The following is a 24,298-nucleotide window of genomic DNA, read 5'->3' on the forward strand; positions in this document are numbered from 1 at the left end:
CCCATTCAATGTTGAATTTGAGATATTAAATTAGTAACTCGCATTGACTCGTGATATTATCATTGGCTTTCTTTTGGAGTTTATATTTTCAAAGTGTCCTGGAAAGGGTGAATATGAGGCAATAGGCTAATACTTTCCCAAGCATCTCTGCATTGTGAAGTGCCTTATGTGGAAAATGCATACTCTATCAGGATGTGGGTACCCACATCCTGATGGAGATATGCACATATTACATTAGTATCTGCCATATTGCATAAAATATGTGCACTGGCTGTAGGAATATGAATATGAAGCATTTCAAATGTAAAATAATTTATTCAAATCAGGGTCCTGCAAAAACCAGCATCAGCCAATATTCAATTAAGTAACACTGGCTGCAGATTGTAGGCTCTCTGGAAGTAAGATGTGATGGCCAAAAGCCTCACCATTCAGCAGAGCACCCTTCATCCCATTTTATTTTTCTGGTACTGAGCTTTGAAGTGATGAATCCAGGTTTTAAAATTGAATGGAAAACCTGGTGTCGATGCCAGCCTATAATGTCTAACTTTCTTTGCTAAGACTAAAGACTCAGTGGTTAGCACAGCTGCCTCACAGCTCCAGGATCCCAAGCTTGATTCCTGGCTTGGGTCACTGTCTGTGTGGAGCTTGCACGTTCTTTCCGTGTCTGCGTGGGTTTCCTCCGGGTGCTCCAGTTTCCTCCCACTGTCTGAATTTGTGCTGTTTAGGTGCATTGACCCAAAGAAGCATCAAAGTGTGGTGAGTAGGGGAATTTCACAGTAATTTCATTGCAGTGTTAATGTAAGCCTTACTTGTGACTAAAAATAAACGTAACTTGATGTTGCTGCAGTTATTAGTTGATGCTAAATTTTGGTAAACAGCAAAGAAAAATATTGTTTTTACATTCATTCTGAACAACTTTGGTAAGATCCAAACTTCTTATTTCAGGTGCTCCACATTGGTGCCAAGGAACCATTTCCTTCTGTTGAACCCGATGATGATGTTATGTTTGTTAAATTAAAGTGGGATGGAAAGAAGTTTAATATCGTGCCTAAAAATGCATTCTCTGACAAGAAGACCAATGATGATCATCATCATAACGAGTTGGATTCCTTACCCATACATGTACAGGTGTCTGATGTGAATTATTCTCCAAAGCAGAATATTGCTGTTGGCAATGGAGATGGGACATTAAGCAGAAATGTTACCAACCACAAGTGTAAAAATGGCATTGTCGAGATGATTGCTGAAGGGAAATCTACCTATTCTGGTCAAAAAAACTCCAATGGTAAGAGGAGCATGCAAATCTCGAACGGGGATAGCGGCAAATCCAAAGTTCGGCGGAAGCTTCCGCTTTGTGGTAAGTAAGAGTGTGGGTCTGATTTTTGGCTTCCTTTGTGCCAAGGGGACACCTGCTACTTGGGGAAAATGTCGAGAAATAGAATGGAGACCTAAGCCAGCAGGTCTCTGATAATTACTTTGGAGGGGATAGTGATTTTCCACCCCAAAATAAGTAGAGGCTATAATGATAAGGACAGATGGGACTTTATTTTTAAAGGCATCATGGTGTTGGCTGTTACCTTTGATAGATGAAAGGTAAATAAGTCTTGCTAAGACTATACAAGGCACTAGTTAGACTGCACCTGGCATACTATGAACAGTTTTGGTCTCCTCTCCTCTGGAAAGTTATATTGGCATTGGAGGCAGTCCAGAGAAGATTCATTAGGGTGATTCTGGATATTGTTGAATTTTCTGATGAGGAGAGGCCCAATAGCTTGGATCTCTCGATAAGGACACCTTATTGAGACAAATAGGATTCTGAGGGAGCTTGGCAGGATAGATGCTGAGAGGTTGTTTTCCCCTTGTGGGATGTAGGATCAGATGGCATAATCTCAGTGTAAGGGGTCACCCTTTCAAGAAAAAGATAAGGAGGAATTTCTTCCCTCTGGTAAAGAATTCCACAGATTCACTACCCTCAGAGAACTGTAGAGATTAGGTTAAATATGTTCAAGGCTGAGATAGACAGATTTTTAATTCATCAGGGAATTCAGGGTTATGGGAATAAGGTGGGGAAGTGGAGCTGAGGATTATATCAGATCAGTCATGATCTCATTGAATGGTGGAGCAGACTGGATGGGCTGAATGGTTTATTTCTGCTCTTATGTGTTAAGGCCTTATCGCATGTAACCTTTATATTGATTCTGTAAAGCAGTCTAACACAGCTTGAATAGAACTGGAATACAGGGGCATTGGTAGGCTTTCTGAGCTATCTATGTGTAATCAGTGCAGGGGCATTTTGGAATCCTTTGTGGAGAGTTACACAAAAATGGTGTTAAATATCCTCCTACATCTCCTAAATTTTTGAGTTATCTGCAAAGGCCACTAATCTGTTGGAACAGGTTATCTGAGCAAATTGGGTCCTTCAGGTTCTTGGTATAGAATCATTTTATATTTTAATTGGAGCTTTCAAATGACAGTGCAGCAGAAAACGTTTGGCTGGAATTTTACTGTCCCATCCACCGCCGGCGAGCAACTAAAGAAACTGTAAAATCTAAAAGGTCAATAGACCATGAAACAGTCTATTGACCTTTTAGATTTCACAGTTTCCGGAGGAGCAAGGCTGTAAAATTCTGCTCTTTGTTTTCTTGGTGCGGTAAGGTCATTTGTGTTCTTAAGTCAGATTTAAAACTTGTTTTCTAAATTGCAGATTTCAGCAAAACTTCTGAAAGTAAGCTGAGAAATGTTTTGTCCGAACCCTTTGACGACGATGTTGATGAAGATGTTCTTGCGAGGAAACTTTGTGAGGTGGTGAAACCTAGAGCTATAAAACACACAGAAGACTTTAATGGTATTTCAGATGATGCCCTTTCGCCCTGTAAGAAGATGAAAAGTAAGACTGGAATTACTACCATTTCTCCACTTAGTCTGACCAGAGGCAAGATGAACAACCAAGTTGCTAAATTGCAATTGACACCTATTGTCATTAATCCTAAAATTAAACAGCAAGACTCTTTTAGCCAATCCAGAAAGAATGACAAAATTGATTCTCACAAGTAAGTTGCATAATATTTTAACTTTCCAATGCCAAATTGTTTATTTCTTGAGTAGACTGAGGTCCAATGTTGGTTTACATCAATGTAACAACTAAAATGTATAAGTGGTGATCTCTGGTGATTTGAAATGCTTTTTCTCTGACGAGAGGTGTGAACCTTTGGGCAGATACAAGTTTAAATTTAAGGAGGTAACAAGGAGGATTGATGAAAGTCGTGTGTCTGATGTAGTCTACGTGGCTTTTAACAAAGCCTTTGACAAGGTCCCACATGGCAGAGTGGCCAGAAAAGTGAAAACCCTGTGATCAAAGAAAGGAACAATTTAGATGCAAAACTGGCTCAAACGCAGAAAGCAAAGGATGATGATAGATGTTTTTGTGACTAGAAAGCTGTTTCCATTATGATTCTTCTGGCCTGTAATGAATTCCTTCTCTTTTGTGATGTATATCACTGATTTGAATTTGAACATAGGAGGGCGTGATTAAGAAGTTTGCAATGGTATAAAAGTTGGCTGATAGTGAGGGAAAAAAGCCTTAGAATGTAAGAAAATATCACTGAACTAGTTGATGGGCAGTAAAATGGCAAATGGAATCTAATCTGAAGGAAGTGAGAGATAAAACACCTGATAGGACGAATGAAGCATACAGAACTTAATATAAAGACCAGAGAACACCCACTGGAAACTGCTTCCTCAACCTAAAAACATCTGTCTACCATCACCCTTTGCTTTCTGTGTCTGAACAATTTTGCATTGAGATTATAATTTTCCCTTGATCATTAGGCTTTTACTTTTTGGGATCTTGTCAAAGGCCTTGCTAAAAACCGTGTAAACTACATAAAATGCATGACCAAGATGCTGGTGGAGGTACATGTCCACAGATACCTAAATGCTGCAGGGCAGGTGGATACTTTTTGACTCGGTATTAACTCTGGTTCTCTTTCCACACACGCTGCCATTCCAGCATTTTCAGTTTTATGATTGAACTGAATATTTTCCTTTATTGACCATGCCACTGAATAGAACTGCAAGAAGGTTATGTTTGAATGGCATAAAACACAGATCAGGCTACAGAGTACTGCATACGGTTTTCTGCCACAGTGGTTAGAGTGGGGACTTACAGGGATGGTGCCTGGATTGGAGAATTTTAGTGAAAAAGAAAGGTGGGGTAGGCTGGGATTGATTTCTTTAGAAGGGGTTGAGTGGAGATTTACTCAGTGTATGACCTTTTGAGGGGCCTAGATAGCCTGAGTAGGAAGGACTAATTTCCTTGGGGTGGCATTGCAGTTAGCACTGCCGCCTCACAGCGCCAGGGACCCAATTTGATTCCCAGCTTGTGTCACTATCTGTGCAGAGTCTGCCTATTCTCCCCATGTCCATGTGGGTTTTGTCTGGTTGCTCCCATTTCCTCCCACAAGCCAAAGGACATGCTGGTTAGGTACATTGGCCATGCTAGATCCTCCCTCTGTGTGCCCAAATAGGTGCAGGAGTGTGGCGACTGGCGGATTTTCACAGTTACTGTATTGCAGTGTTAATGTAAGCCTACTTGTAACAAAAACTGTTTTCATTTCCCATGGCAAAGAGGTCAATAACCATGAAGCATGGAAGTCTGGCAGCATGTGTGGAGAGAGAACCAGAGTTAATATTGAGTCAAATTGACTTAACCATCCACCTGCCCTACGTTTAGGGACCTGTGGACATGTACCCCACAAGCATCTTGGTCAGGTGTTTTATGTAGCCTACTGATTTTTAGATTTCAAGTAATTGTAGAAGAATTAGAGATGAGATGAGAATACCCCCAAAGGGTTGGGGGAGTGGTGTCTAGACTTCACTGACTGAGAATGGGAGAGGCAGAAACCCAAATGACATTTTAATATGTTAAGTGCCATAACCTGCACAGCCTTTGACCAAGTGATAAAGATCTTTATCAGCTCCCACAGACACAATGGGACAACTGGATCATAAACTTCTGATCCAATGATTCTTAGAATTGCAGTGAACCTAGCAAATTTTTTTTTAAAATTAATTCTACGAGACATTAATGTCGCTGGCTAGGCCAACATTTATTGCCCGTCCCTAACTGCCCTCCATGTCAGAAGTCATTTGGAAATCAACCACATTGCTGTGAATCTGGAGTCACATGTAAGCCAGACCAAATAAGGACAGCAGATTTCCTCCCCTAGAGAACATTAGTGAACCAGCTGGGTTTTTACCCAGCTGGTTCATCGTCATCGTTGGATTTTCTTAATTCCACCATCTGCTGTAATAGGTTTTGAACCCAGATCCCCAGATCTTGCTCTGGATCTCTGGATTACTAGCCCAGTGACAATACCACTGCCTCTTGAAGTGAAAAATTAAAGTTGAGTTCCCAAAAAGTATTCTCAAACTAGCTCAGGGTCTTTATTTTTTATTAAGAAAAAGCTGCGAGATTATGTTTTTGTTGTACATTTGCTGTGTTCTGTACTATCCTGAAAGAGCTTTTCATTAAATCCACTTTAATGAATACAGTGAGTTGAAGTATATTGACAAAGCATTTCAGTTGCTTTTCTATTTTTCTGGGGGATTGAGATCAGCTTGAAGTACCTTGCCTTAAGTGGGTGAATAGCTTGGCACGAATAAGGGAGCATCAGATTAGGCTTGTTGTTCATAAAGGCCATGTCATGTTCTGTGGATTAGCTGTTGATTTTCAGCTCCCATGTGACAACATTTTCAGATGAAGCACTAACTACCTTCAGAAACCTTCTTCACTTTGCCAACTTAAGCATGAATCAATATCAAGCATCTCAAACATAATATATAATCTTTGTAAATGTTGAACTGTTGGCACCCCAGTAGCCAGAATTTGTGACCTTTCTGAATAATATTCTGGGACACCCACTCCTAACCACTGGAGAAGGCAGGCCTTCCTTCTCCAGTGGGTAGACTGGTTAGTACATTTCTTGCAGCTCGCAGTAGTCAGTTCCTCATGTACTCCACACAACCATTCTGGTTAAAATATATGGAAGATGATGTTACGTGTTAGGGCTAGGACTCTCCCAGTAGCCTGAGAAACACAAAGCAAACACCAGGGATTCCTCTTGACTGTAAAGGGAAGTGATTCCAACCAATTACCAACCTACATTCCTGTAACAGGAATTTTCTGAGGCGTCCTTCTGTGGGCAGTGGGATAGGGTGGGGCACATGTACTTAAGAAACGAAAGGAAGTTTATTGCTATTACATGCATTAGGAGAAAAGACAGTCAATGAGTACCAACTATCCTCTCTACCATAATGGTACATGTATGGGATTGATATACTTTTTCCGAACACTTAGATCTCCCGCCCAGCTTGTCACCCAAACTGGAGGGCCCAATTACAATACTGTACATTATTATCATAACCAATAACACTCCACCTGCCAGCGAGATTAGGAACTCATTAGTCCGAGGCATCTGCAAATTTCTCCTTCGTTACTAAGAAACCTGATCCACATAAATCCGGTAGATTCAAGAATATTGCTAACACTTGTCAATTTTAATTTGTAAAAGTGTTCAATTCCCCTGCCTGAGCCTGGCTCCTTTATTAGCTTGTAAAACTTATCCAATCACGTCAGTCATGAGCGAGTGCACTCCTGTACTTTCCAAAGCCCTGATTAACTTGCAGCTGCCTGACTCAAGCTGATAAGAACTGCTCTCTCTCTGCCCCATTGCCCCAAAGAATTCAGTCTGTTTGCTACCATCTACTTCCCATCATGCTGAGCAGTTATATCATCAGTTGGTCAAGGTTCGCAAGACACACGTTAAGAATACAATTTAATTTCATAATGCTTGGTTAACTTGTGTTTATACAGACTATCTTTGCATATATTGCATTAGGCATATGATGACTCCTTATTCTATGTAAAAGGCACCTTGTAATCTTCATATTAACCTTGTTACTTATTATAGTAACTTTAAAATGAGGGCCTTTTATACTCAGAGTTTTATACTACCCTCCTTCAATTCTTTTGAATCTGAAGCACAGCTATGCCACAAATCTGGAAGTCTTGAAGCAATCCTGCTACAAGTGCAAGGGAATTAAAATGTATGTTAACTTGATGCATGTACAATGTGAGTAACAGCACAGAAACAAGGCCTGTACCAGTGTAGATACTCCATACAAACCTCATCATTCATCAAACCTGATGCATGCTGCCTTCTATTCCTTCCTCGGTGCTTAATTAGCTTTCCTTAATGTATTTTATGCTATTCTCCTTGGTTATTTAATGTGAGAGTGAGCTCCAGTATGTACAGTGGTTTATAAAACATGTAATCAAATGCACTTTCTGGGTGAAAGTTGGGAGAAGTCTATAACCATGAGTTCAGAGGTGATTAATAGTAAGTTAAAGCTTTGCATAAGGTGGACAGTATGCTGCTCCGTGGTACAGAACCTCTGCCACTCTTAACATCATTTTTTTTTCACTTTTTGAAGTGTAAGACGGTTTCTAATTTGTCTCTTCCCAATTTTGAGGTCAAAGAAACCGGAAACCAAAAGTAAAATGGAAAACATTAGTGATACTCCAAGATCTCATAGAAAGTCTGCACTACGCTGTTCAGTTGCTCTGAAACAGTACTCCTCTAGGTAAGACTTTACAATCATAATGGTTGGTTTTGATTCCCCTTCAATGCAGAATAATCCCTGGCCTTATTTTGTACAAAATTGCTGGAATTTGTTCTTTTGTGTAGTTCAGTCAAATTAATTTTCTAGGTTTCTTGGATTGCAGTATATTGTGATTGATGAATTAGCCCAGTAATAACGTTAAAACCAAATGTTGATTATGGTTGAAAATGCCTGAAATTTGGATGTAATAATCTTCCATAGTGATCTAAGAGATCATACTAGCGATCAGTTTTGAGTGATGGAGGCCCAAAATGTGGAATCGCAGAGCTGAGTGGAAATGGGAAAGTTGATATGTGTGGTGAGAGGAGTTTCTTTCATAAAGACTTAATACTTCCAATCTAAACCTCTTTCCGCATTTTTAAGTACAATATATTTTTGCCTTCAAAACATGTACAGTGAAGTCTTGACCTTGAACATTCGATATTTGATTCTCAATTATGATATCGCATTGCTAGTGTTTCTGGATCAATTTCTGCAGTGGCCAAGTTCTATTTATAGTATATTTGTCCAAGTCTCCTGAAGGCATTGATGAAACACATGATCTGTGATTTACTATAACCCTCTGGTGCTCAGCAAGATGTCCATTCTTTAAGGCTGGTTGTTGAGTTTTGGCATCTGTTTATTAATTCATCACAGATCACTATTTAAATATAGTCTGCATATCTCCATACATCATCACATGCAGTGTGTTTTTCCAGTTAGCATCCGAGGGATGCACTTTATCATAACTTCATTTGATTTTGATTAGCTGGATCACTGCTGATTTATAGCGCTAATTTCTTGTGCTTGTTTATTTTTCACAACCCAGCAAACTTAATATTGAACATATTGTTTCAGCTTGATCAATTCGTGCACCGTATTTCTAGTAAAAAGTCTTCACTTTAATTTAGAAATGATCAGAATGATGATGAATCTAGTGAAGATGAATTCCTTCCAGACAACCAACAAAACAGCGAAAGCAGCAGTGAGGATGAGGAGCAAGAGGACAATTTACCATTTGATAGGAAATCTGGAAAGAAGGTTATTCCTAAAACACCAAGGACCACTGCAAAGGTGCCTGTAAAGACTCCATCCAAAACGGTATGTTAATTGTGGAAATTCTTGACCAGGACTGACGTTGGAGACACCTGGGCAGCAGATTTATTTTATCTTGGATGAATTACTTGCAAATAACACTTGAATCCAAATGGTTTTGCCGTTGTCTACAGGTAACACAAGCTGCTAACTGGCTTCATGTAGTTTAGCTGCAGAAATGAATGTGCTATCATTAGTAAACGCAAAGCTTGTAGGCTGGGTAATTTCTCTTAAACTTAGCGAGTTTTAATCCCAAGAGGCCAGTTTATATGCTGTATATTCTGCATTTCCGTTTTGTGCCTCCCTGAATAACCATTCCATAACTCTGCTTAGTTACTGCTTAATATACATTGGATAATTTCAAGGAAATACAGCTTAAACAATACAAACACAGTCAGTTTAATAACACAGCGTTGCACAGAAAAGACCTTAAAACACTTTCCCCCTTTGCACCAAATTATTTGGAGATATGTGATATTATTTTCAAACTCTAAATGCAGTAATTGGCAGATAAAATGTGTACCAGTATTTAAAATCTGCAGTCAAGGGAGTGACTGTGCAGTAGATTTGTTCACGATTATATGACAGAGATCTTTGTTCAATAGTGCATATTTGATGTTTTTAAATTATCATCTTCAGCCTGTTTCAAGAACTCCTCGGACCCCAAGGACACCCCACCATCCCACTCCAAGTATTCCTCAGAGGAACCAATTGGCTAAAACACCTGTCAGTGTGTTGGAAGAGGCTAGAGCAAGGTACAGAGTACAAGGGTATCCACTGTGGAATAAAATCTGCTATTTAAAATAGAAGCTGGTAAAGTTTAAATAGCTGGGAATCTTAAAAATAGCTTTGTTGGCTTCTTTTAAAAAACAAATATGTTGAATACATTTAGACTAATAAATATTTAGATTTATCATGACAACTTGTTAAGCCCGCAGTACTTTGTTATTATGAAATGTAATGTCTTCATATTATTGATTCTTAATATAATACTAGATTCTAAATATGTTCCCATGTATACTGATTATTTTGACTTTATTTTAATCAAGAAGTTAGAAAGGCTTATTAGCAAAGTTGAGGAACATCGAAATTGCTAGATGTACCATCTTTGGAAAGAGACAATGAAAGATCCCAGTCATCAAAGGCAATGGCCTAGTGGTATTATCATTAGACTATTAATCCAGAAACTCAGCTAATGTTCTGGGTTCGAATCCCACCACGGCAGATGGTGGAATTTGAATTCAATTAAAAAAATCTGGAATTAAGAATCTACTGATGACTATAAACGATTGTCGGAAAAACCCATATGGTTCACTAATGTCCTTTTAAGGAAGGAAATCTGCTGTCCTTACCTGGTCTGGCCTACATGTGAGTCCAGAGCCACAGCAATGTGGCTGACTCCCAACTGCCCTCCAAGGGCAACTAGGGATGGGCAATAAATGCTGGCTAGCTATGTCCCACGAATGAATGAAAAAAAGTTAACTGGCTTTATTATTCTTAGATGGAGGGAAGAATGATTTAATTAAAACAATCCAAAAATGGGTTGTTCAGTTGGCAAAAGGGAAAAATAATCTAGTCAGTTACCAACCCTTGTGTTCTGCCTGTATTGACTCCTCCTGAACAAATGATAATTGCACCATCTATGAAACTCTTGAGTTTTTTGACTTGTTTATTTTATTTCCTTAAGATTACATGTGTCTGCAGTACCAGAGTCTCTACCTTGCAGAGAACAAGAGTTTCAAGACATCTACAACTACGTGGAAAGTAAAGTGATTGATGGTACTGGAGGGTATGAAACATTTGCTCTTGTTGAAACCATTCGGTATTTTTTTTGAATGACTTCTGGTTTTGATTTACTGTGTTAGTGAATAGGATGCACACCCTGTTGGCAATACATTTTGAAGATTTTGTTAGTCCAGTGATTGATAGAATACAGGATGAAGGCTCTTCTCAAAGGATCATTACTTGCTAGGAGAGCAAGTTGAAGGAAAATCTGTGCTCCTGCTACACTCGCCTTGCTATTCATTTTGAAATAGGATTCGTATATGGTTCAGGAGGAACTGTTTTCAATTCTATACATGGAAAAGAAAGACAGCTTAAATTAGAAGACTTCAAAAAGGATAATTTGAAAAAGCCAAGAAAATAAAGCAAGGCAGTTACTGGTACTGCAAATGGCAGCTGCTAATGTGAAATGTTAACTATCTGCCCCAGGCATTACGCACCAGCTTTTCAACAGTTACATTGCTTGAATTCAACGTATTGACTTGAATTTTACCCTTGTAACGATGGCAGATCTGTCAGTGCTTGCTGTCAGTGAATCTATGAAACTGATAGCAACCTCTGGATTTCTGGGTATAATGGCACAGTGCAGATGCCAAAAGCCCTACTGCTTAGAGTCAGTCGTACCTGGCACAAAGAAAAGTGGTTGTGGTGGTTTGATGTCAATTACCTCGGCTCCAGGACATTACTGCAGAATTTCTGTAGGCTGGTGTTCTAGGCCTAACTATCTTCAGATGCTCCTTCAATGACCTTCCATCATTAGGTCAGAAATGAAATGTTTGTGGATGACTGCGCAGTGTCCAGTATCATTCATGACTCCACAGATACCAAAACATTCCATGCCTGAATGCAGCAAGATGTGGACAATATACAGGCTTGGGGTGGCACTGGCAATTAGCATTTGCACCACCCAAGTGCTAGGAAATGACCATCTCTAGCAAGAGAGGATCTAATCATTGCCTTTCACGTATAATAGCATTCCCATCACTGAATCCCCCACTATCAACATTCCGAGGATTATCACTGATCAGAAGCTGAACTGGACTAGTTGTGTAAATAGTGTGGCTACAAGAGCAGGTCAGAGGCAAGGATTGAATCATTTGCCTTCTGACTCCCCAAACCCTGTCCACCATCTACAAGGCACAAGTCAGGAGTGTGATGGAATACTCTCCAGTTGCCTGGATGAGTGACTCGACACTATCCAGGGTCAAGCAACTATCGACAAGTTGCACGACTTGCCCAAGGCTCCTTAGCGCTTTCCAAACCCATGACTGCTACCATCTAGAAGAGCAGGGCAGCAGATAACTGGGAGGACCATCACTTCGGTTTTCCGTCCAAGTCACTCACCACCCTGACTTGGAAATATATTGCTGTTCCTTCACTGTTGCTGGGCCAAAATCCTGGAACTCTCTCCCTAACAGCACAGTGAGAGTACCTTCCCTCAAACACTGCAGTGTTTCAAAAAGGCAGCTCACCACCACCTGCACAAGGGTAACTAGGGATGGGCAATAAATGCTGGCTTAGCCAGTGATGCCTATATCCCATAAATTAACTTAAAAAGTATAACTGGTTTTTAATGGCATACCTGTACTAAGTTCGTAGTTATCATGGAATAGCCTCCCTTACCTGGAATAACTAATTATTTAATTTGTAATATGTCAAATGTTTTCAAGAACTTAAGTTTAATTTTTCAGCTTCTACCTTAATCTTTTCTGTATATTCCCATTTTTATTTCTCCGTAAAGTGATTAAACAGCAAAAGACAGTAAATGTTTTTCTACTACTTAATTTCTTGTTTGAAAATTTATCAGTGTGACTGGCCAGTTGTATTACCCTTTTATATTATTGTTGCTGTAGATCTCCTTGTGTTGAGACAGGAATCAAAGTAATATTTTGGAGTAGAAAAATCCATGCCACAGGTCACTAGATGTTTGAGGGCAGCTGTATTCGAGGTCAGCAACAAGTGCTGTCAGTTCACCGTTTACCTCAGAATTAGGGTCAGTACAATTAAGTTTTCCATTTCTGCATTAAAATCAAGTTTTGCTTTTCGCAGGTGCATGTATATTTCTGGGGTGCCGGGGACGGGAAAAACTGCAACAGTGCACGAGGTGATGCGGTGTTTACAACATGCAGCAAAACAAGATGATCTCCCCTCTTTCCAATTCATAGAAATCAATGGAATGAAGCTTACAGACCCTCATCAATGCTATGTACAGATATTGAAGGTACAAATTCAATTTTGGGGCCAAAATGTAATCAGTGCTTTGGTGTTTAACACACAAGTATTGAATTTGTTGACTCCTTGAAAAAAGGAATGTGTATTTGTATAGTATGTTTCTTGCCCTCAGTAGCCTAAACAATACTATTGTGATCTCAATTGGTGTTACAACTGGACATAAACGGAGAGGAAAGTGAGTCACAGTACTGCCAATTAGTTTTTAACAAGAAAGAAGCATTATTAAACGTGAAAGATTTGATTATAATACACTATTCCTTCACTCCCCCTTACCTTGACAAATTTTGAGGATAACACCCCATTATGAAACTAAGTGGCAGATGCCACCCAATTGATCTTCCATTGATTTCTCCTCAAATTCTTCCCAGATGATTGTCAGATGAGTGTTTCCAAATTCTACTCTTAAAACGACATGCTTTAAAACCATCTTTCGACCAATGCTTTCCATCAGCTGCTTTCATCAAGTATCCAACCCTAGATTTTCCAACTCTTGAGATTCCTTTGTTTTGAATGCTTTTGCACAAACTTTGAGCCACCAATTGCTCCACAGTTATTTTACCTATTGCTTTATAGTCTAGTAAGATATCATGAACCTTAGAACCACTTCAGATATCTTTCTGGTTCTCACTTGTCAACTCCTTATCAGTTCTGTCTGTGGCTTCAATGAACAATATTTTATTCTAATTCCACTTTCCTCTGTTCCTTTATCCTAAGAGTTTCTGGAAACTTCTCAATTTCTCTAGTTTCCTTAACCAGTTGTTCTTTCGGTTTCTGATACTTGCCTCCTTTGCCTCTTTACTCCATTGTATGGCTTTTCTTCTAGCAGTGCTGAGAGAGATGTTTCCCTCGCCCTGCAAAGCTCTCTCTACTCTGGTTTCCAATTAAAAACTATACTCAGAAAGCTCTTTTCCTAAAATTGGCCCGGGTTGCTGTGTGCTTGAGATCTTGTAATATGAATAGACAGGAATCTATTAACATTTCATCTAAAAGACAGCACCTTTGACACAGTCAATACTGTAGATAAGTTTCAGCTGAAATTATTTGCTTAATTCCTGAATGGCACCCTCTGACTCAGTCAGCTGAGTTATTTTAATTGCAGTATGCAGCTTAACCACATTGAGCTGCTTGAGCTTTATATCTGCACATACCATTCCTTCCGAATGTTGTTTATAGAGAATATATGGGTATGCTACTCAATACATAATCTCCTGAAAGGTTTGATGAGCGCTTGGTTCTTTCCACTTGAGTCTGATGGTTAAATGCTTTGATTATACTAAAGACTACAGCAAATATTTGGGGCAGTGTTATGGTGTTGGCATGCCTGGAATCAAATTATTAATACAAAAGCACATTTGCGTGTTAAAAATTCCATGTTACAATGTAAGAGGATAGGAAAGTTTCCTGCTGCCTGGGACAACATTCTGCCTTCAATCATCATCAACAAACTCGATTATACCTAGTCATGTATCATATTGCAGAATCTTCCTGTAATCGGACAGGCAATAATTGTACTTCAAAAATGCAATCAGTTGTAACTGAGTTACTTTGTTCATTTCGGAAGGATAAAAGTAAAATTGTAAATTGAAGTTATTCTTTCCTTTGTATGTGGACGAATTACACTTTTTTTAAACTTTCTCACCTTCCTAGTTATTAACAGGGGAGAAAGCCACTGCAGACCATGCTGCAGCATTGCTTGGGAAGCGGTTTGGTACACCAGCACCAAAGAGAGAGACCACAGTGTTGTTGGTGGATGAGGTGAGGATGGGGTATATAGTACTAAACCCTTGGACTGAATCCTTTAATATTAGGTGGAAGTGTTGGTGATATTTGTTGTTTGGTAAGTTAATTTCCCTCACCCAATGCAATTACACATTTTTAATGTCTTTTCTTTGGGTTGACTATTGCAACAGTGGAAATTGTCTTTTCTCCCTGTTAAGTATGGCTTGCTTGATTCACAGCAATTTTTACAGCATGGTGATTGACACTTGCTATTTTTTTTTGCTCCCACTGTAAATCATTTTTTAAAAATATGAACACAAATGTTAGTTATAGTTTGACCTGATTGAGACACACAGACCACATCATTGTCAGCTGTTCCTCAATTTGAAGATTACATCTGTTCAGGGTTGCAGGTTTCTGTTGACTGAACATGTCAATTCCTGACCCACAGATCTTTAGACATGTGAGGCAGGACATCCCACAAGGTAGTTAGATTCAGAGTTTAGGAATTACTTCAATTTCCTTCCTGCTGTACTGTTGCTCTGCCTCATCATTAAGGTGTTTGGAATGGAAGCACAATGCAACTTGATGGACAATTTGTCACCACTTTGAACAATTGGTAGCAAGCTCATCCCAGTCATTCATGTCAATGCTACTGTGAGCTTCAGAGTATTTTTTGAAGCACTTCCTTTCTCCCCTCCTGGAACACTGGCCATTTGTGAATTGAGAAAAGACCTGGCAGATGTGGTGTTTTCAACCATACATACACTGCCCAGTCCGTTTGTGATTCAATGATCTTGTGAAGAAACAATTAAAAGCAAACTCATCCAGCTTTTTTGAGTACACATGTAGCTAATGGCATGAGCTAACTTCAGTGTTCAATGTGTTCCTCTTAGCTTGATCTTTTGTGGACCCGGAAACAGGACGTTATGTATAACCTGTTTGATTGGCCCACACGAAAGCAGGCAAAATTGGTGGTTCTGGCAGTCGCCAACACAATGGATCTACCAGAGAGGATCATGATGAACCGGGTAGCAAGCAGGCTGGTGAGTAAAACCTATTGTACAAACAGTTGACAATTTTTTTTCGAACAAGTCATTGCAAACATTAAGACATTCAGTGTGAAATTTCAGAGAAGTTGAAAATAATGTACAGATTTCATTTGTATTTCAAAAGCAGCTCCAGTTACTCATTTTGCTTAACTGTTGGCATTGTATAATTTTATTATATAATTTAGTTATAAAAGTCAGAAGATTTGTAGATATAACAGAACATATTGACTTCTTTCATATTAGGGGTTGACCAGAATGTCCTTCCAGCCGTATACCTACAAACAATTGCAGAGAATCATTTCCTCCAGGCTCAACCGATTAAAGGCTTTTGAGGATGATGCCATTCAGCTAGTGGGTAGAAAGGTGAGTGATGTCTAGTTGAATAAAACGGAAAGTTGATGAATTGAGACAAACAATGAGTTACTTTAAAAAGAAACCTTGATCAGGAGGAACAGTAAGAGACCAGCAGGCTCTTTTTTAGTTTGGTTTGTTTATTAGTGTCACAAGTAGGCTTAGACTGCAGTGAAGTTACTGTGAAAACCTTCTAGTTGCCACGCTCTGGCGCCTATTTGGGTACACAGTGAGAATTTAGCACGGTCAGTGCACCTAACCAGCATGTCATTCGGACTGTGGGAGGAAACCAGAGCACCAGGAGAACATGCAGACTGCACACAGAGTGACCCAAGCTGGGATCCCTGGCATCGTAAGGCAGCAGTGCTAACCACTGTCACCATGCCACTGAGAAAAGGGCACTTCTTTTCAACCGAGTAATGCAAGGAGTTATTCACCACTTGTGTATATAAATACCAAACTACTTTGTACCCACGCAGGTGGCAGCTCTGTCTGGTGATGCAAGGCGTGCTCTCGACATTTGCAGGAGAGCTGCTGAAATATGTGAATATTCAGCAACTCAGCAAGCCACATCCAACCTTGTAGGAATGCCTCATGTGGTACAGGCTCTTGATGAAATGTTTTCCTCGCCATACATTACTGCTATAAGGTAAATAATTAAATGCTGTGTTGACTTTATTTGATTATTAGATGGTCCACTGTTAATAATTACAAGTTCTATATACTTGATTGTGCAGCGTTTCTTCAGTGCTTCCCCTGTTGAGTCCAGTGGAAAATAGTCTCAGTAAAGCTAATTACTGAAATGAAATTGCTGGATGGTTGGAAAAACCAATGTGGTTCACTTCCTCTTTAAAGAAGGAAATCTGCCATCCTTGCCCAGTCTGGCTTATGTATGACTCCTGACCCAGAGCAATGTGGTTGATTCTCAACTGCCCTCTACAATTCCTTAACAAGCCACACCGTTGTATCAAATTGTCATGGAAAGGTTTAATGAGAGTAAAAGAGAACGGACTGACCAACATCAACCTAGGTACTAGGTAGTTCAAAGGAACTCACAGGCCTGTTAGCCCTGCCAGGTCACCCTTGCTAACATCTGGGGACTTGGCTCAAAATTTTGAGCTGTCCCAAAAATAAGCGAAGCAAACCACCTGACCAAATCGAACACCAAATTATATCTTCTATCCAATGTTTCAGACTCCTCCATCACCATCCCTGTGTCTGTCTGTTCCACATACAAATTAGGAACAGAAGTAGGCCATTCAGCCCCTTGAGCATGTTCTGGCATTTGATGAGAGCATGGTTGTTATGAATGAGGCCTCAACTGTACTTTTCCTGTCTACCCTCCTATAGCTCTTGACACCCCAGGGAGTCTAACTTTGGCTGTCCCACCCTTTCTTTTTTTATGAAAACATGTTTACTCTGGACTCCTTCAATCTCTGCCTCCCACTGCTCTAACACTGATTTATCTTCAGATAGTTGCTTTCAGTCCACTTTTGCTGAGTCACTCCTCAGCTTGGTAAAATTGACACTGCCTCAATTTATAACTTTAACTCCTGTTGTATTTTGTTCTTTTCCATCATTATGTTAAAACTAACTGAATTATGACCATTACCACCAACATGTTTTCCCACTACTACTCATTCCACCCGCCCAGCTTCAGTTTCTAAAACTAAGTCCAGAACTGTGTCCTGTCTTGTTGGACTTGCTACACATTGGATAAAAATGTTCCTCTGCATGTACCTTAAGAATTCTGTTCCAGATTTTTTTTTTCACGCTAAAGCTATCCCCGTCAATATTGGAGTAGTTAAAATTCGTTTTGATAACAGCTGTACTGTTTGCACTACTTTGAGATTCACCTCCATATTTGCTCTTCTATCTCTCTAACAGTTTGGGGGTGTATTGTATATCTCAGCAGTGTGACAGCCCTCTTTTTGTTCTGAAGCTCAACTCAACTGATGATTTTTCTAACATATCATCCCTCCCCACAACTTTAATTATTCTCTGACCAAAATACCCACTCTTTTTTTTAATCCCCCTCTCTATCTTCTCTGAAAACCCTCTAACCAGGAATGTTGAGGTGCATTTCTGTCCCTATTTAAACCAAGCTTTTGTAATAGCGATGATATACTGCCATGTTTTTACCTGAGCCCTGAGCTTGTCTGCTTTATCTGCTATTCTCCTGAAATGAAGAATATACCCTTGACCTCTCCCAAACTCTTTTTAACTTTCTATTTTGTTTCCTCTGTCTTCCAGTCTTGCGTACGGATTTTCTGTCTTCTATTACCATTTACGATTTTGAGTCAACCCTTTGGACCCCAGCCCCTGACAAACCAGTTTAGTTTAAACCCTCCTCAACAGCACTGGAAAATCTCATGCAAGGATTCCAGCCCCATCGAGGGTGCAAAATACCCGGCTTGTACAGGGCACGTTTTCCCCCAGGAAAGGCCCCAATGCCTCATGAATTCAAATTCCTCCCTCCTATATCATCTCTCCAGCCACAAATACATCAGCTCTGGTTTCTCTGCTCACCAGCTTGTGGCACTGATGTTAATCCAGAGGTTACTATCTCCCAAGGTCATGCTTGTCTTTCTTAGGACCTCATCTCTCTGTCATTTATACTAATGTGAACCATAGCCTCTGACTGTTTCACCCTGCCCCCAGAGAAAATCCTGCAAGTGTTTTGATATCCTGGTACAGAGAAACAACATACCATCTTGGAGTCATGTCTATGGCTGCAAAAAGGCCTATCTGTTCCCCTAACTATTGCGTCCCCTACCACTATTCCACTTTCACTCCTCTTACTTCCCATTTCTGTAGCTGAGCCACCCGTGGAACCCCGAACTTGATTCTTACTGTGCTCCCCTGAGGCCTCGCTGGCCTCCAAAATGGAAATCCAATTCATGAGTGAGATAAACTCGGAGGACCACTACACTGTCTGCCTGGTGGTCTCTCATTCCCTCTCTGCCTCCAGGCTCCTAACCTGTGGTGTGACCACTTCCTTAAAGATGCTACCCACATATTCCTCAGCATTGCGGTTGTACCACAATGACTCTAGCCACTGCTCAAGCTCACATTTCTGCAGCTGGTGATGACACCTGCACGTGTGCTTGTTTAAGCTACGTGAAGTGTTCACGACTCCCCACATGCCACAGATAGACATTCTGTGCAGCTAAACTGCCTGCCATACCTTAAGGTACCTCTTTGACTATTTACTATATTTGAAGACTAGAAAGTAAAGTAGACTTATCGATTAGTTCTTCTTGTTCCTCTAATTTAGGTACTTAAGGATTATGTAAAATTTCTACATTTTTGTATTTTTCTAAAGCATAGAACCTTACATTTCCCCAGCTTAGAGACCAGGAAAGAAAATCTCAGCCCTTTTCATCAGTCTCCAGGAGTTGGTATATGATGGAGCAGCTCTTTCGCCCTGTACACCAATTCGCAACTTCACACTCTGCCAATCTCTCACTCGGGCGTATCCTCATGTCTCCTTGTTCATCCCTTACTGTCCCCTTGAGCTGATATAGAGCCTTGTTCTAAACATGGGTATAAGAACTGTATTGCAGAGGTGAGATGCAAGTGGCTGCCCTTGATCTTAAGCGGAAGCAGGTGAGCTAGTTTACAGAATTGGGCAGAACAGCTTTGTATATTGTTTCTGTATTTGTGCACCTATAATATAGTTTTCTGATGTCCCCCACCTACTCCAGTTTAGCAGAGCAATATTCTGTGACTTGCTCTTTGACATTCTTAGCCAAATAACAATCTGTTCTAATGTGAAAATTTTAAACCAGGAGAATAAGATTGCAATTTCTGTTACTAAATATTGTTTTTTGTCTGTGCCACAGGAATGCATCTGCTCAGGAACAGATTTTTATGAGAGCAGTGCTTGCTGAATTCCAAAGACTTGGTCTAGAAGAAGCAACATTTCAGCAGGTAGATATAGCACTTTCTGTAAAATGGTCCCCAGTACTTATCCAGCACATCTTTGCACCCATGTACAGAAACCTATTAACAGGCAATGTATTTGTAGACATTGCAGGAAATATATTGAGATGTTATAATCATCCTGTATAACATTAATATTGGAACAAAATACTTTAAATTACTTTTTTTGAAACTGTTCTTAATTTTAGTACGGAATGTTATTTTAAGCATTTGTTTAATAATTCTGTAAATGGAATGGGCAAAAATGTTCCATTGAAATATAATTTTTACAGGGATAAAATCAGAAAATGCTCAATAAAGTTAACAGGCATGGCAGCATTTGTGAACAAGTCATATGGACTTGAAATGTATCTCTTTCTACAGATGCTGCCAGACCTGTTGAGTTTATCTAGCAATTTCTGTTAATTCAGATTTCCAGTATCTGCACATTTTTGCTTTAATTAGTACAGGGAAGTTTGCTGGCCCTTCTTGTGACTAAGGAAGAAATTGGTAGCAAGGGAAAATATGACCAATGACTGTAAATAAATGTCACACAGGTGGGAATGTCAAAACAATATGTTTTATGCTATAAAATGCAAGCAAACAGTTACAAGCTGCTTCCCATGTTCTGTATAAAATCAAAAGTAGAAAGCATGTCTGCAGTCAAACATTTTAATGTATGTATAATTCTTTCTTCAACCTCATAATTGTTTCCCACCAAAATGTGCTACATTGCAAAATCTCAAATTGGTATATTTTTCATAAAGCAGCATTTTAACACTCTTTTGTTTAAAGCTTTGCATTCCAAATTATTTTTCTACCAATACCATTTTTGCAGATCTACCACCAGCATATGGGACTATGCAGAATAGAAGGTCTTCAGCCTCCAACGATATCCCAGACTATGTTAGTTTGTGCAAGACTTGGGGCTTGTCGACTACTACTTGTTGAATCCAGTAAAAATGATCTGCACATGCGTGTAAGACTGAATGTTAGCCAAGATGATGTCATGTATGCCTTAAAAGAGTGATCTGTTAGATATTTGTAATACAATATGAAATGTACAGAAGTGTGTGTTGTTATTTTAGTCCTTTAATTCTTTGGCAATGTTAAAGTTTTAACAATTTTACATTTTCTACAAAATCTTCTTGGGACAAAGTTATTTTAAGTACTTTGTATAATAAAGAATTCTTAAATTGGCATTACATAGTTTGATATCTTGAATGGAGCATGAGTACTACAATTGCACTTTTGTCTGCATACTACGTTTTCTTCCTTCCATGTATTTTATAAAAATTCCCATATTACATGTTGTTCCTTAACTAAGCAGGCACTTAACTCATCCCTAAGTGAACTGCTGTTTGCTACAAGAAACCTGATTGGGGTGATTTGATCTTCTTCCTTCTGAAACACTCCATGTGGCCTATTTTTTTCCCTCTTAGCTACACCAAGATTGAGGAATTAAATACAAACTTTCTTTCAACTATGTTGATATGATTGATGTTAAAATAGTTATTCAATTTTACTTGTTAAGTGAAACAGGAGGGAAAGCTTGATTGAACTTGAGGAAGTACTAGACCACTTTGGCGATAGCTTGGAACCCCTTGGGATAAGCAGGAACAATTGGGTCCACATGCAATCAGAAGGGGATCAAAACTATACTAGTTGTAAAGCAGGATTGGGGGGTTGGAGAGTTCAGGACAGTTCATAAAAGTTCCTGTTTTGCCATTTGTTTGTTTCACTTGTCTGAATGTGCTGTTTTCTAAATGTGTCTCCTCCAGAACACCATGTCAAACAATTCGAGTAAATTCCTACTGCTTCTCTTACCAGAGGAAACTGCATAACAGAAATATGAAAGTCGTAGTGCTGGGAGCAAGGAGAGTTGGAAAGACTGCTTAGATAGTACAGTTTCTTACAAAATGATTCATTGGAGATTATGAACTAAACACAGGAGCTCTATACTTAAGACAGCTTAGTAATAATGGCAATCAAATTAATTGAGTGCAAAACAGTCCCTATGCTAATCAGGCAAATGGTGATGATTCTTGCAGCCCAGATATAACCTGCTCAATTCGCTGGGCAAATGGTTTTGTTTTCATCTTTTCACTTAAGGACCTGAAAGCTCCATTCATTCCTTCAGCAGAATCAGGGAGATCTATCCTAATGCTAAATTTCCATTTGTGCTAATAGGAAACTAGGCTGATTTACCACATACACAGAAAAACTGGTGGAAATCAATGAAGGCAATAGGTTGGGGAGTGGGGGAAAGACAGATTTTTTTGAAGTTTCTGTCAGAGGAAATTGAGGTTCGTGCTGCTTTCCACCCAGTCTGCCATGAGGCCAGTAAAGTGATCGGAAGCAATGATGGGGTCAAGGGGTGTGCTTTTAGCCAGGTCCAAATTGCCAAATATGCAATACCTTGGAAGACAATTAAAATAAGCTCTTTCATCTAATGTGAAATCCACTATATCTGTTTAAGACATTTTTTGTGGAGGTTTCAAGCTCCAAGATGTTTTTGTTTACCTTGAGGATGACTAGGAATTGAGTTCAGAAGTCCCCAATAAGGTGAATCTTCAGATTATCTCACAAACAGAAAATAACATGACATTTTTAGTTTATGTTGCATCTTTCAAATATTATTTTACATAACTTAATTGCAGTGAGTACTCTGTGCCCTAGAATATGGATAATTGTTCTGATGTTTATGATGCAATCTGTACACAGTCACCTGCAGCACGAGCTTTGTTTCTCACTACTGCACTAGTTCGCATTAAGTTGAAAATTATTCACAGCATGAAACAATTTATAATTATGGAAATATTATTAAAAAATGGGTTTGGCATAGTGCTTAGATGATAAATATGCTGCAAAGTGTAAACTAAGCCATAGAGACCAGAAAGGTTTTTAGCACTATTGTTCTTTCAAAGAGCAAGCACAGGCACAACAGATTTAGTGGCCTTTTTCTGTGCTATTGAGTTTCTATGATTCCTAAGCCCAAGTACCTTCTGGTTGGATACAGTGAGGTTTAATCAAATGCATAGTTGAAATGCAACACGTATGAAGTTGAAAGCTAGGATAATAAAGTACCATTTTATCCCATCTCAATTTTCTCCCAAGTGTAGGTACTGTTCATCAGTTGGATCTATTGAAACAAGACTATCTATGTACAAAACATTCTTCTATTTTACAGTTAACAAACTAACATGCTTTTAATCCACTTTCTTGGCTAACACAATATCCTAATCAGTAGAAAATTTGACTTGACAATGCAGTGGCAAAATACAGACTAATGGGAAATAGAACACCAGCAACATTGAACAGGTAGGAAAATGCTAACAAGTGAGTTGAGTTCCAGTACTGTCCAAAACAACTTGCGTACAGATATCTGCTCCCCTTTAAACTTATACATAGCGATTTTCCTGATCTTGCATGGGAATTGCTAGATAAAAAGCCAGCAAGGTTAATCTGGTTGGTCTCGTAATTACATGGTACAACAATAATTAAATCATAGCTCTAATTATTCAATCTATCACAGTTACAACAAGTCCAGACATGAGATAAGAAGTCTAGTGATGAATAACTTTAGGAACCTTGCGCCCAATTTAATTTGTTCTAAGTTTATTTTTAATATCAAAAGTCGGCTTACATTAACACTGCAGTGAAATTACTGTGAAAATCCATGTTTGCATGCACCAATTGTATGTACACAGCATTTTTGGTAACGCGACTTCTGAATGTTGATCCAAATCAACATGAAGACTGGACTAATCAAGTATTTAATGTTGTATCTGACTGGCTTGTTTATCCAGAGAGGTGGGTCCCAGGTTTTAAATGAAAACATCCTAAGAGAAAGGCTCTCAATATAATCATACTATGTTGGTGGCAAATGGTTAGCACTGCTGCTTCACAGCACCAGGGACCCAGGTTTAATTCCGAACTTGGGTTACTATCTATGTGGAATTTGCACATTCTCCCTGTGTCTGTGCGGGTTTCCTCCCACAGTTCAAAGATGTGCAGGTTAGGTTGATTGGCCAAGCTAAATTGTCCTTTAGTATTAGGGGGACTAGCAGAGTAAATAAGTAGGGTTATGGGGATAGGGCCAGGATGGGATTGTGGTCAGTGTAGGCTCGATGGACCAAATGGCCTACTGCATTGTACAATTTGAAAATGTAAATGAGCAGGGGAACCTTGGTGTCCATTTGCAGAAAGCCTTTAGAGATGGCAGGGCAAGTTGATAAGGTGGCTAAAAACGCATGAGTTTTTTTGACACAAAAACAGAAAAAGCCGGAGAAACTCAGATCTGACATCATCTGTGGAGAGAGAATAGAGCCAATGTTTTAAGTCAGGATGACCCTTCGTAAGAGCTGAAGGCAAAGAAAATCAGACAAGATTCTTTGATTTGCAAAGAGAGACATAGAATAAATAGCAAAGGTGATGCTCTAATTCTGTAGCAGAGTGATGCAGTAGTGTTAACTTTCAAA

At 39.3% G+C, this 24,298-nt stretch overlaps 1 protein-coding gene and 1 pseudogene across 1 annotated transcript in view; both read left to right on the top strand.

Moving 5' to 3' along the window:
- orc1 (origin recognition complex, subunit 1) overlaps positions 1 to 21,000 on the top strand; it is a 30,257-nt gene extending 9,257 nt beyond the window's left edge. Inside the window, exons 4-16 of the mRNA XM_080196559.1 lie at positions 946 to 1,357; positions 2,705 to 3,050; positions 7,534 to 7,644; positions 8,574 to 8,763; positions 9,397 to 9,512; positions 10,445 to 10,546; positions 12,589 to 12,760; positions 14,419 to 14,526; positions 15,387 to 15,536; positions 15,786 to 15,905; positions 16,373 to 16,542; positions 19,739 to 19,826; positions 20,656 to 21,000. Coding sequence (XP_080052685.1) covers positions 946 to 1,357; positions 2,705 to 3,050; positions 7,534 to 7,644; positions 8,574 to 8,763; positions 9,397 to 9,512; positions 10,445 to 10,546; positions 12,589 to 12,760; positions 14,419 to 14,526; positions 15,387 to 15,536; positions 15,786 to 15,905; positions 16,373 to 16,542; positions 19,739 to 19,826; positions 20,656 to 20,847 — 2,277 coding nt within the window. The 3' untranslated portion in view covers positions 20,848 to 21,000. The remainder of the gene's footprint in view (positions 1 to 945; positions 1,358 to 2,704; positions 3,051 to 7,533; positions 7,645 to 8,573; positions 8,764 to 9,396; positions 9,513 to 10,444; positions 10,547 to 12,588; positions 12,761 to 14,418; positions 14,527 to 15,386; positions 15,537 to 15,785; positions 15,906 to 16,372; positions 16,543 to 19,738; positions 19,827 to 20,655) is intronic.
- A 583-nt stretch (positions 21,001 to 21,583) lies between these two features.
- On the top strand, positions 21,584 to 22,295 carry LOC145348351 (ras-like protein family member 11A-like pseudogene; annotated as a pseudogene).
- Positions 22,296 to 24,298: the final 2,003 nt, after the last annotated feature.

Source organism: Carcharhinus amblyrhynchos, chromosome 9 (assembly GCF_965287045.1).
Source record: "Carcharhinus amblyrhynchos chromosome 9, sCarAmb.v2.hapA, whole genome shotgun sequence".
NCBI lineage: Eukaryota > Metazoa > Chordata > Chondrichthyes > Carcharhiniformes > Carcharhinidae > Carcharhinus > Carcharhinus amblyrhynchos.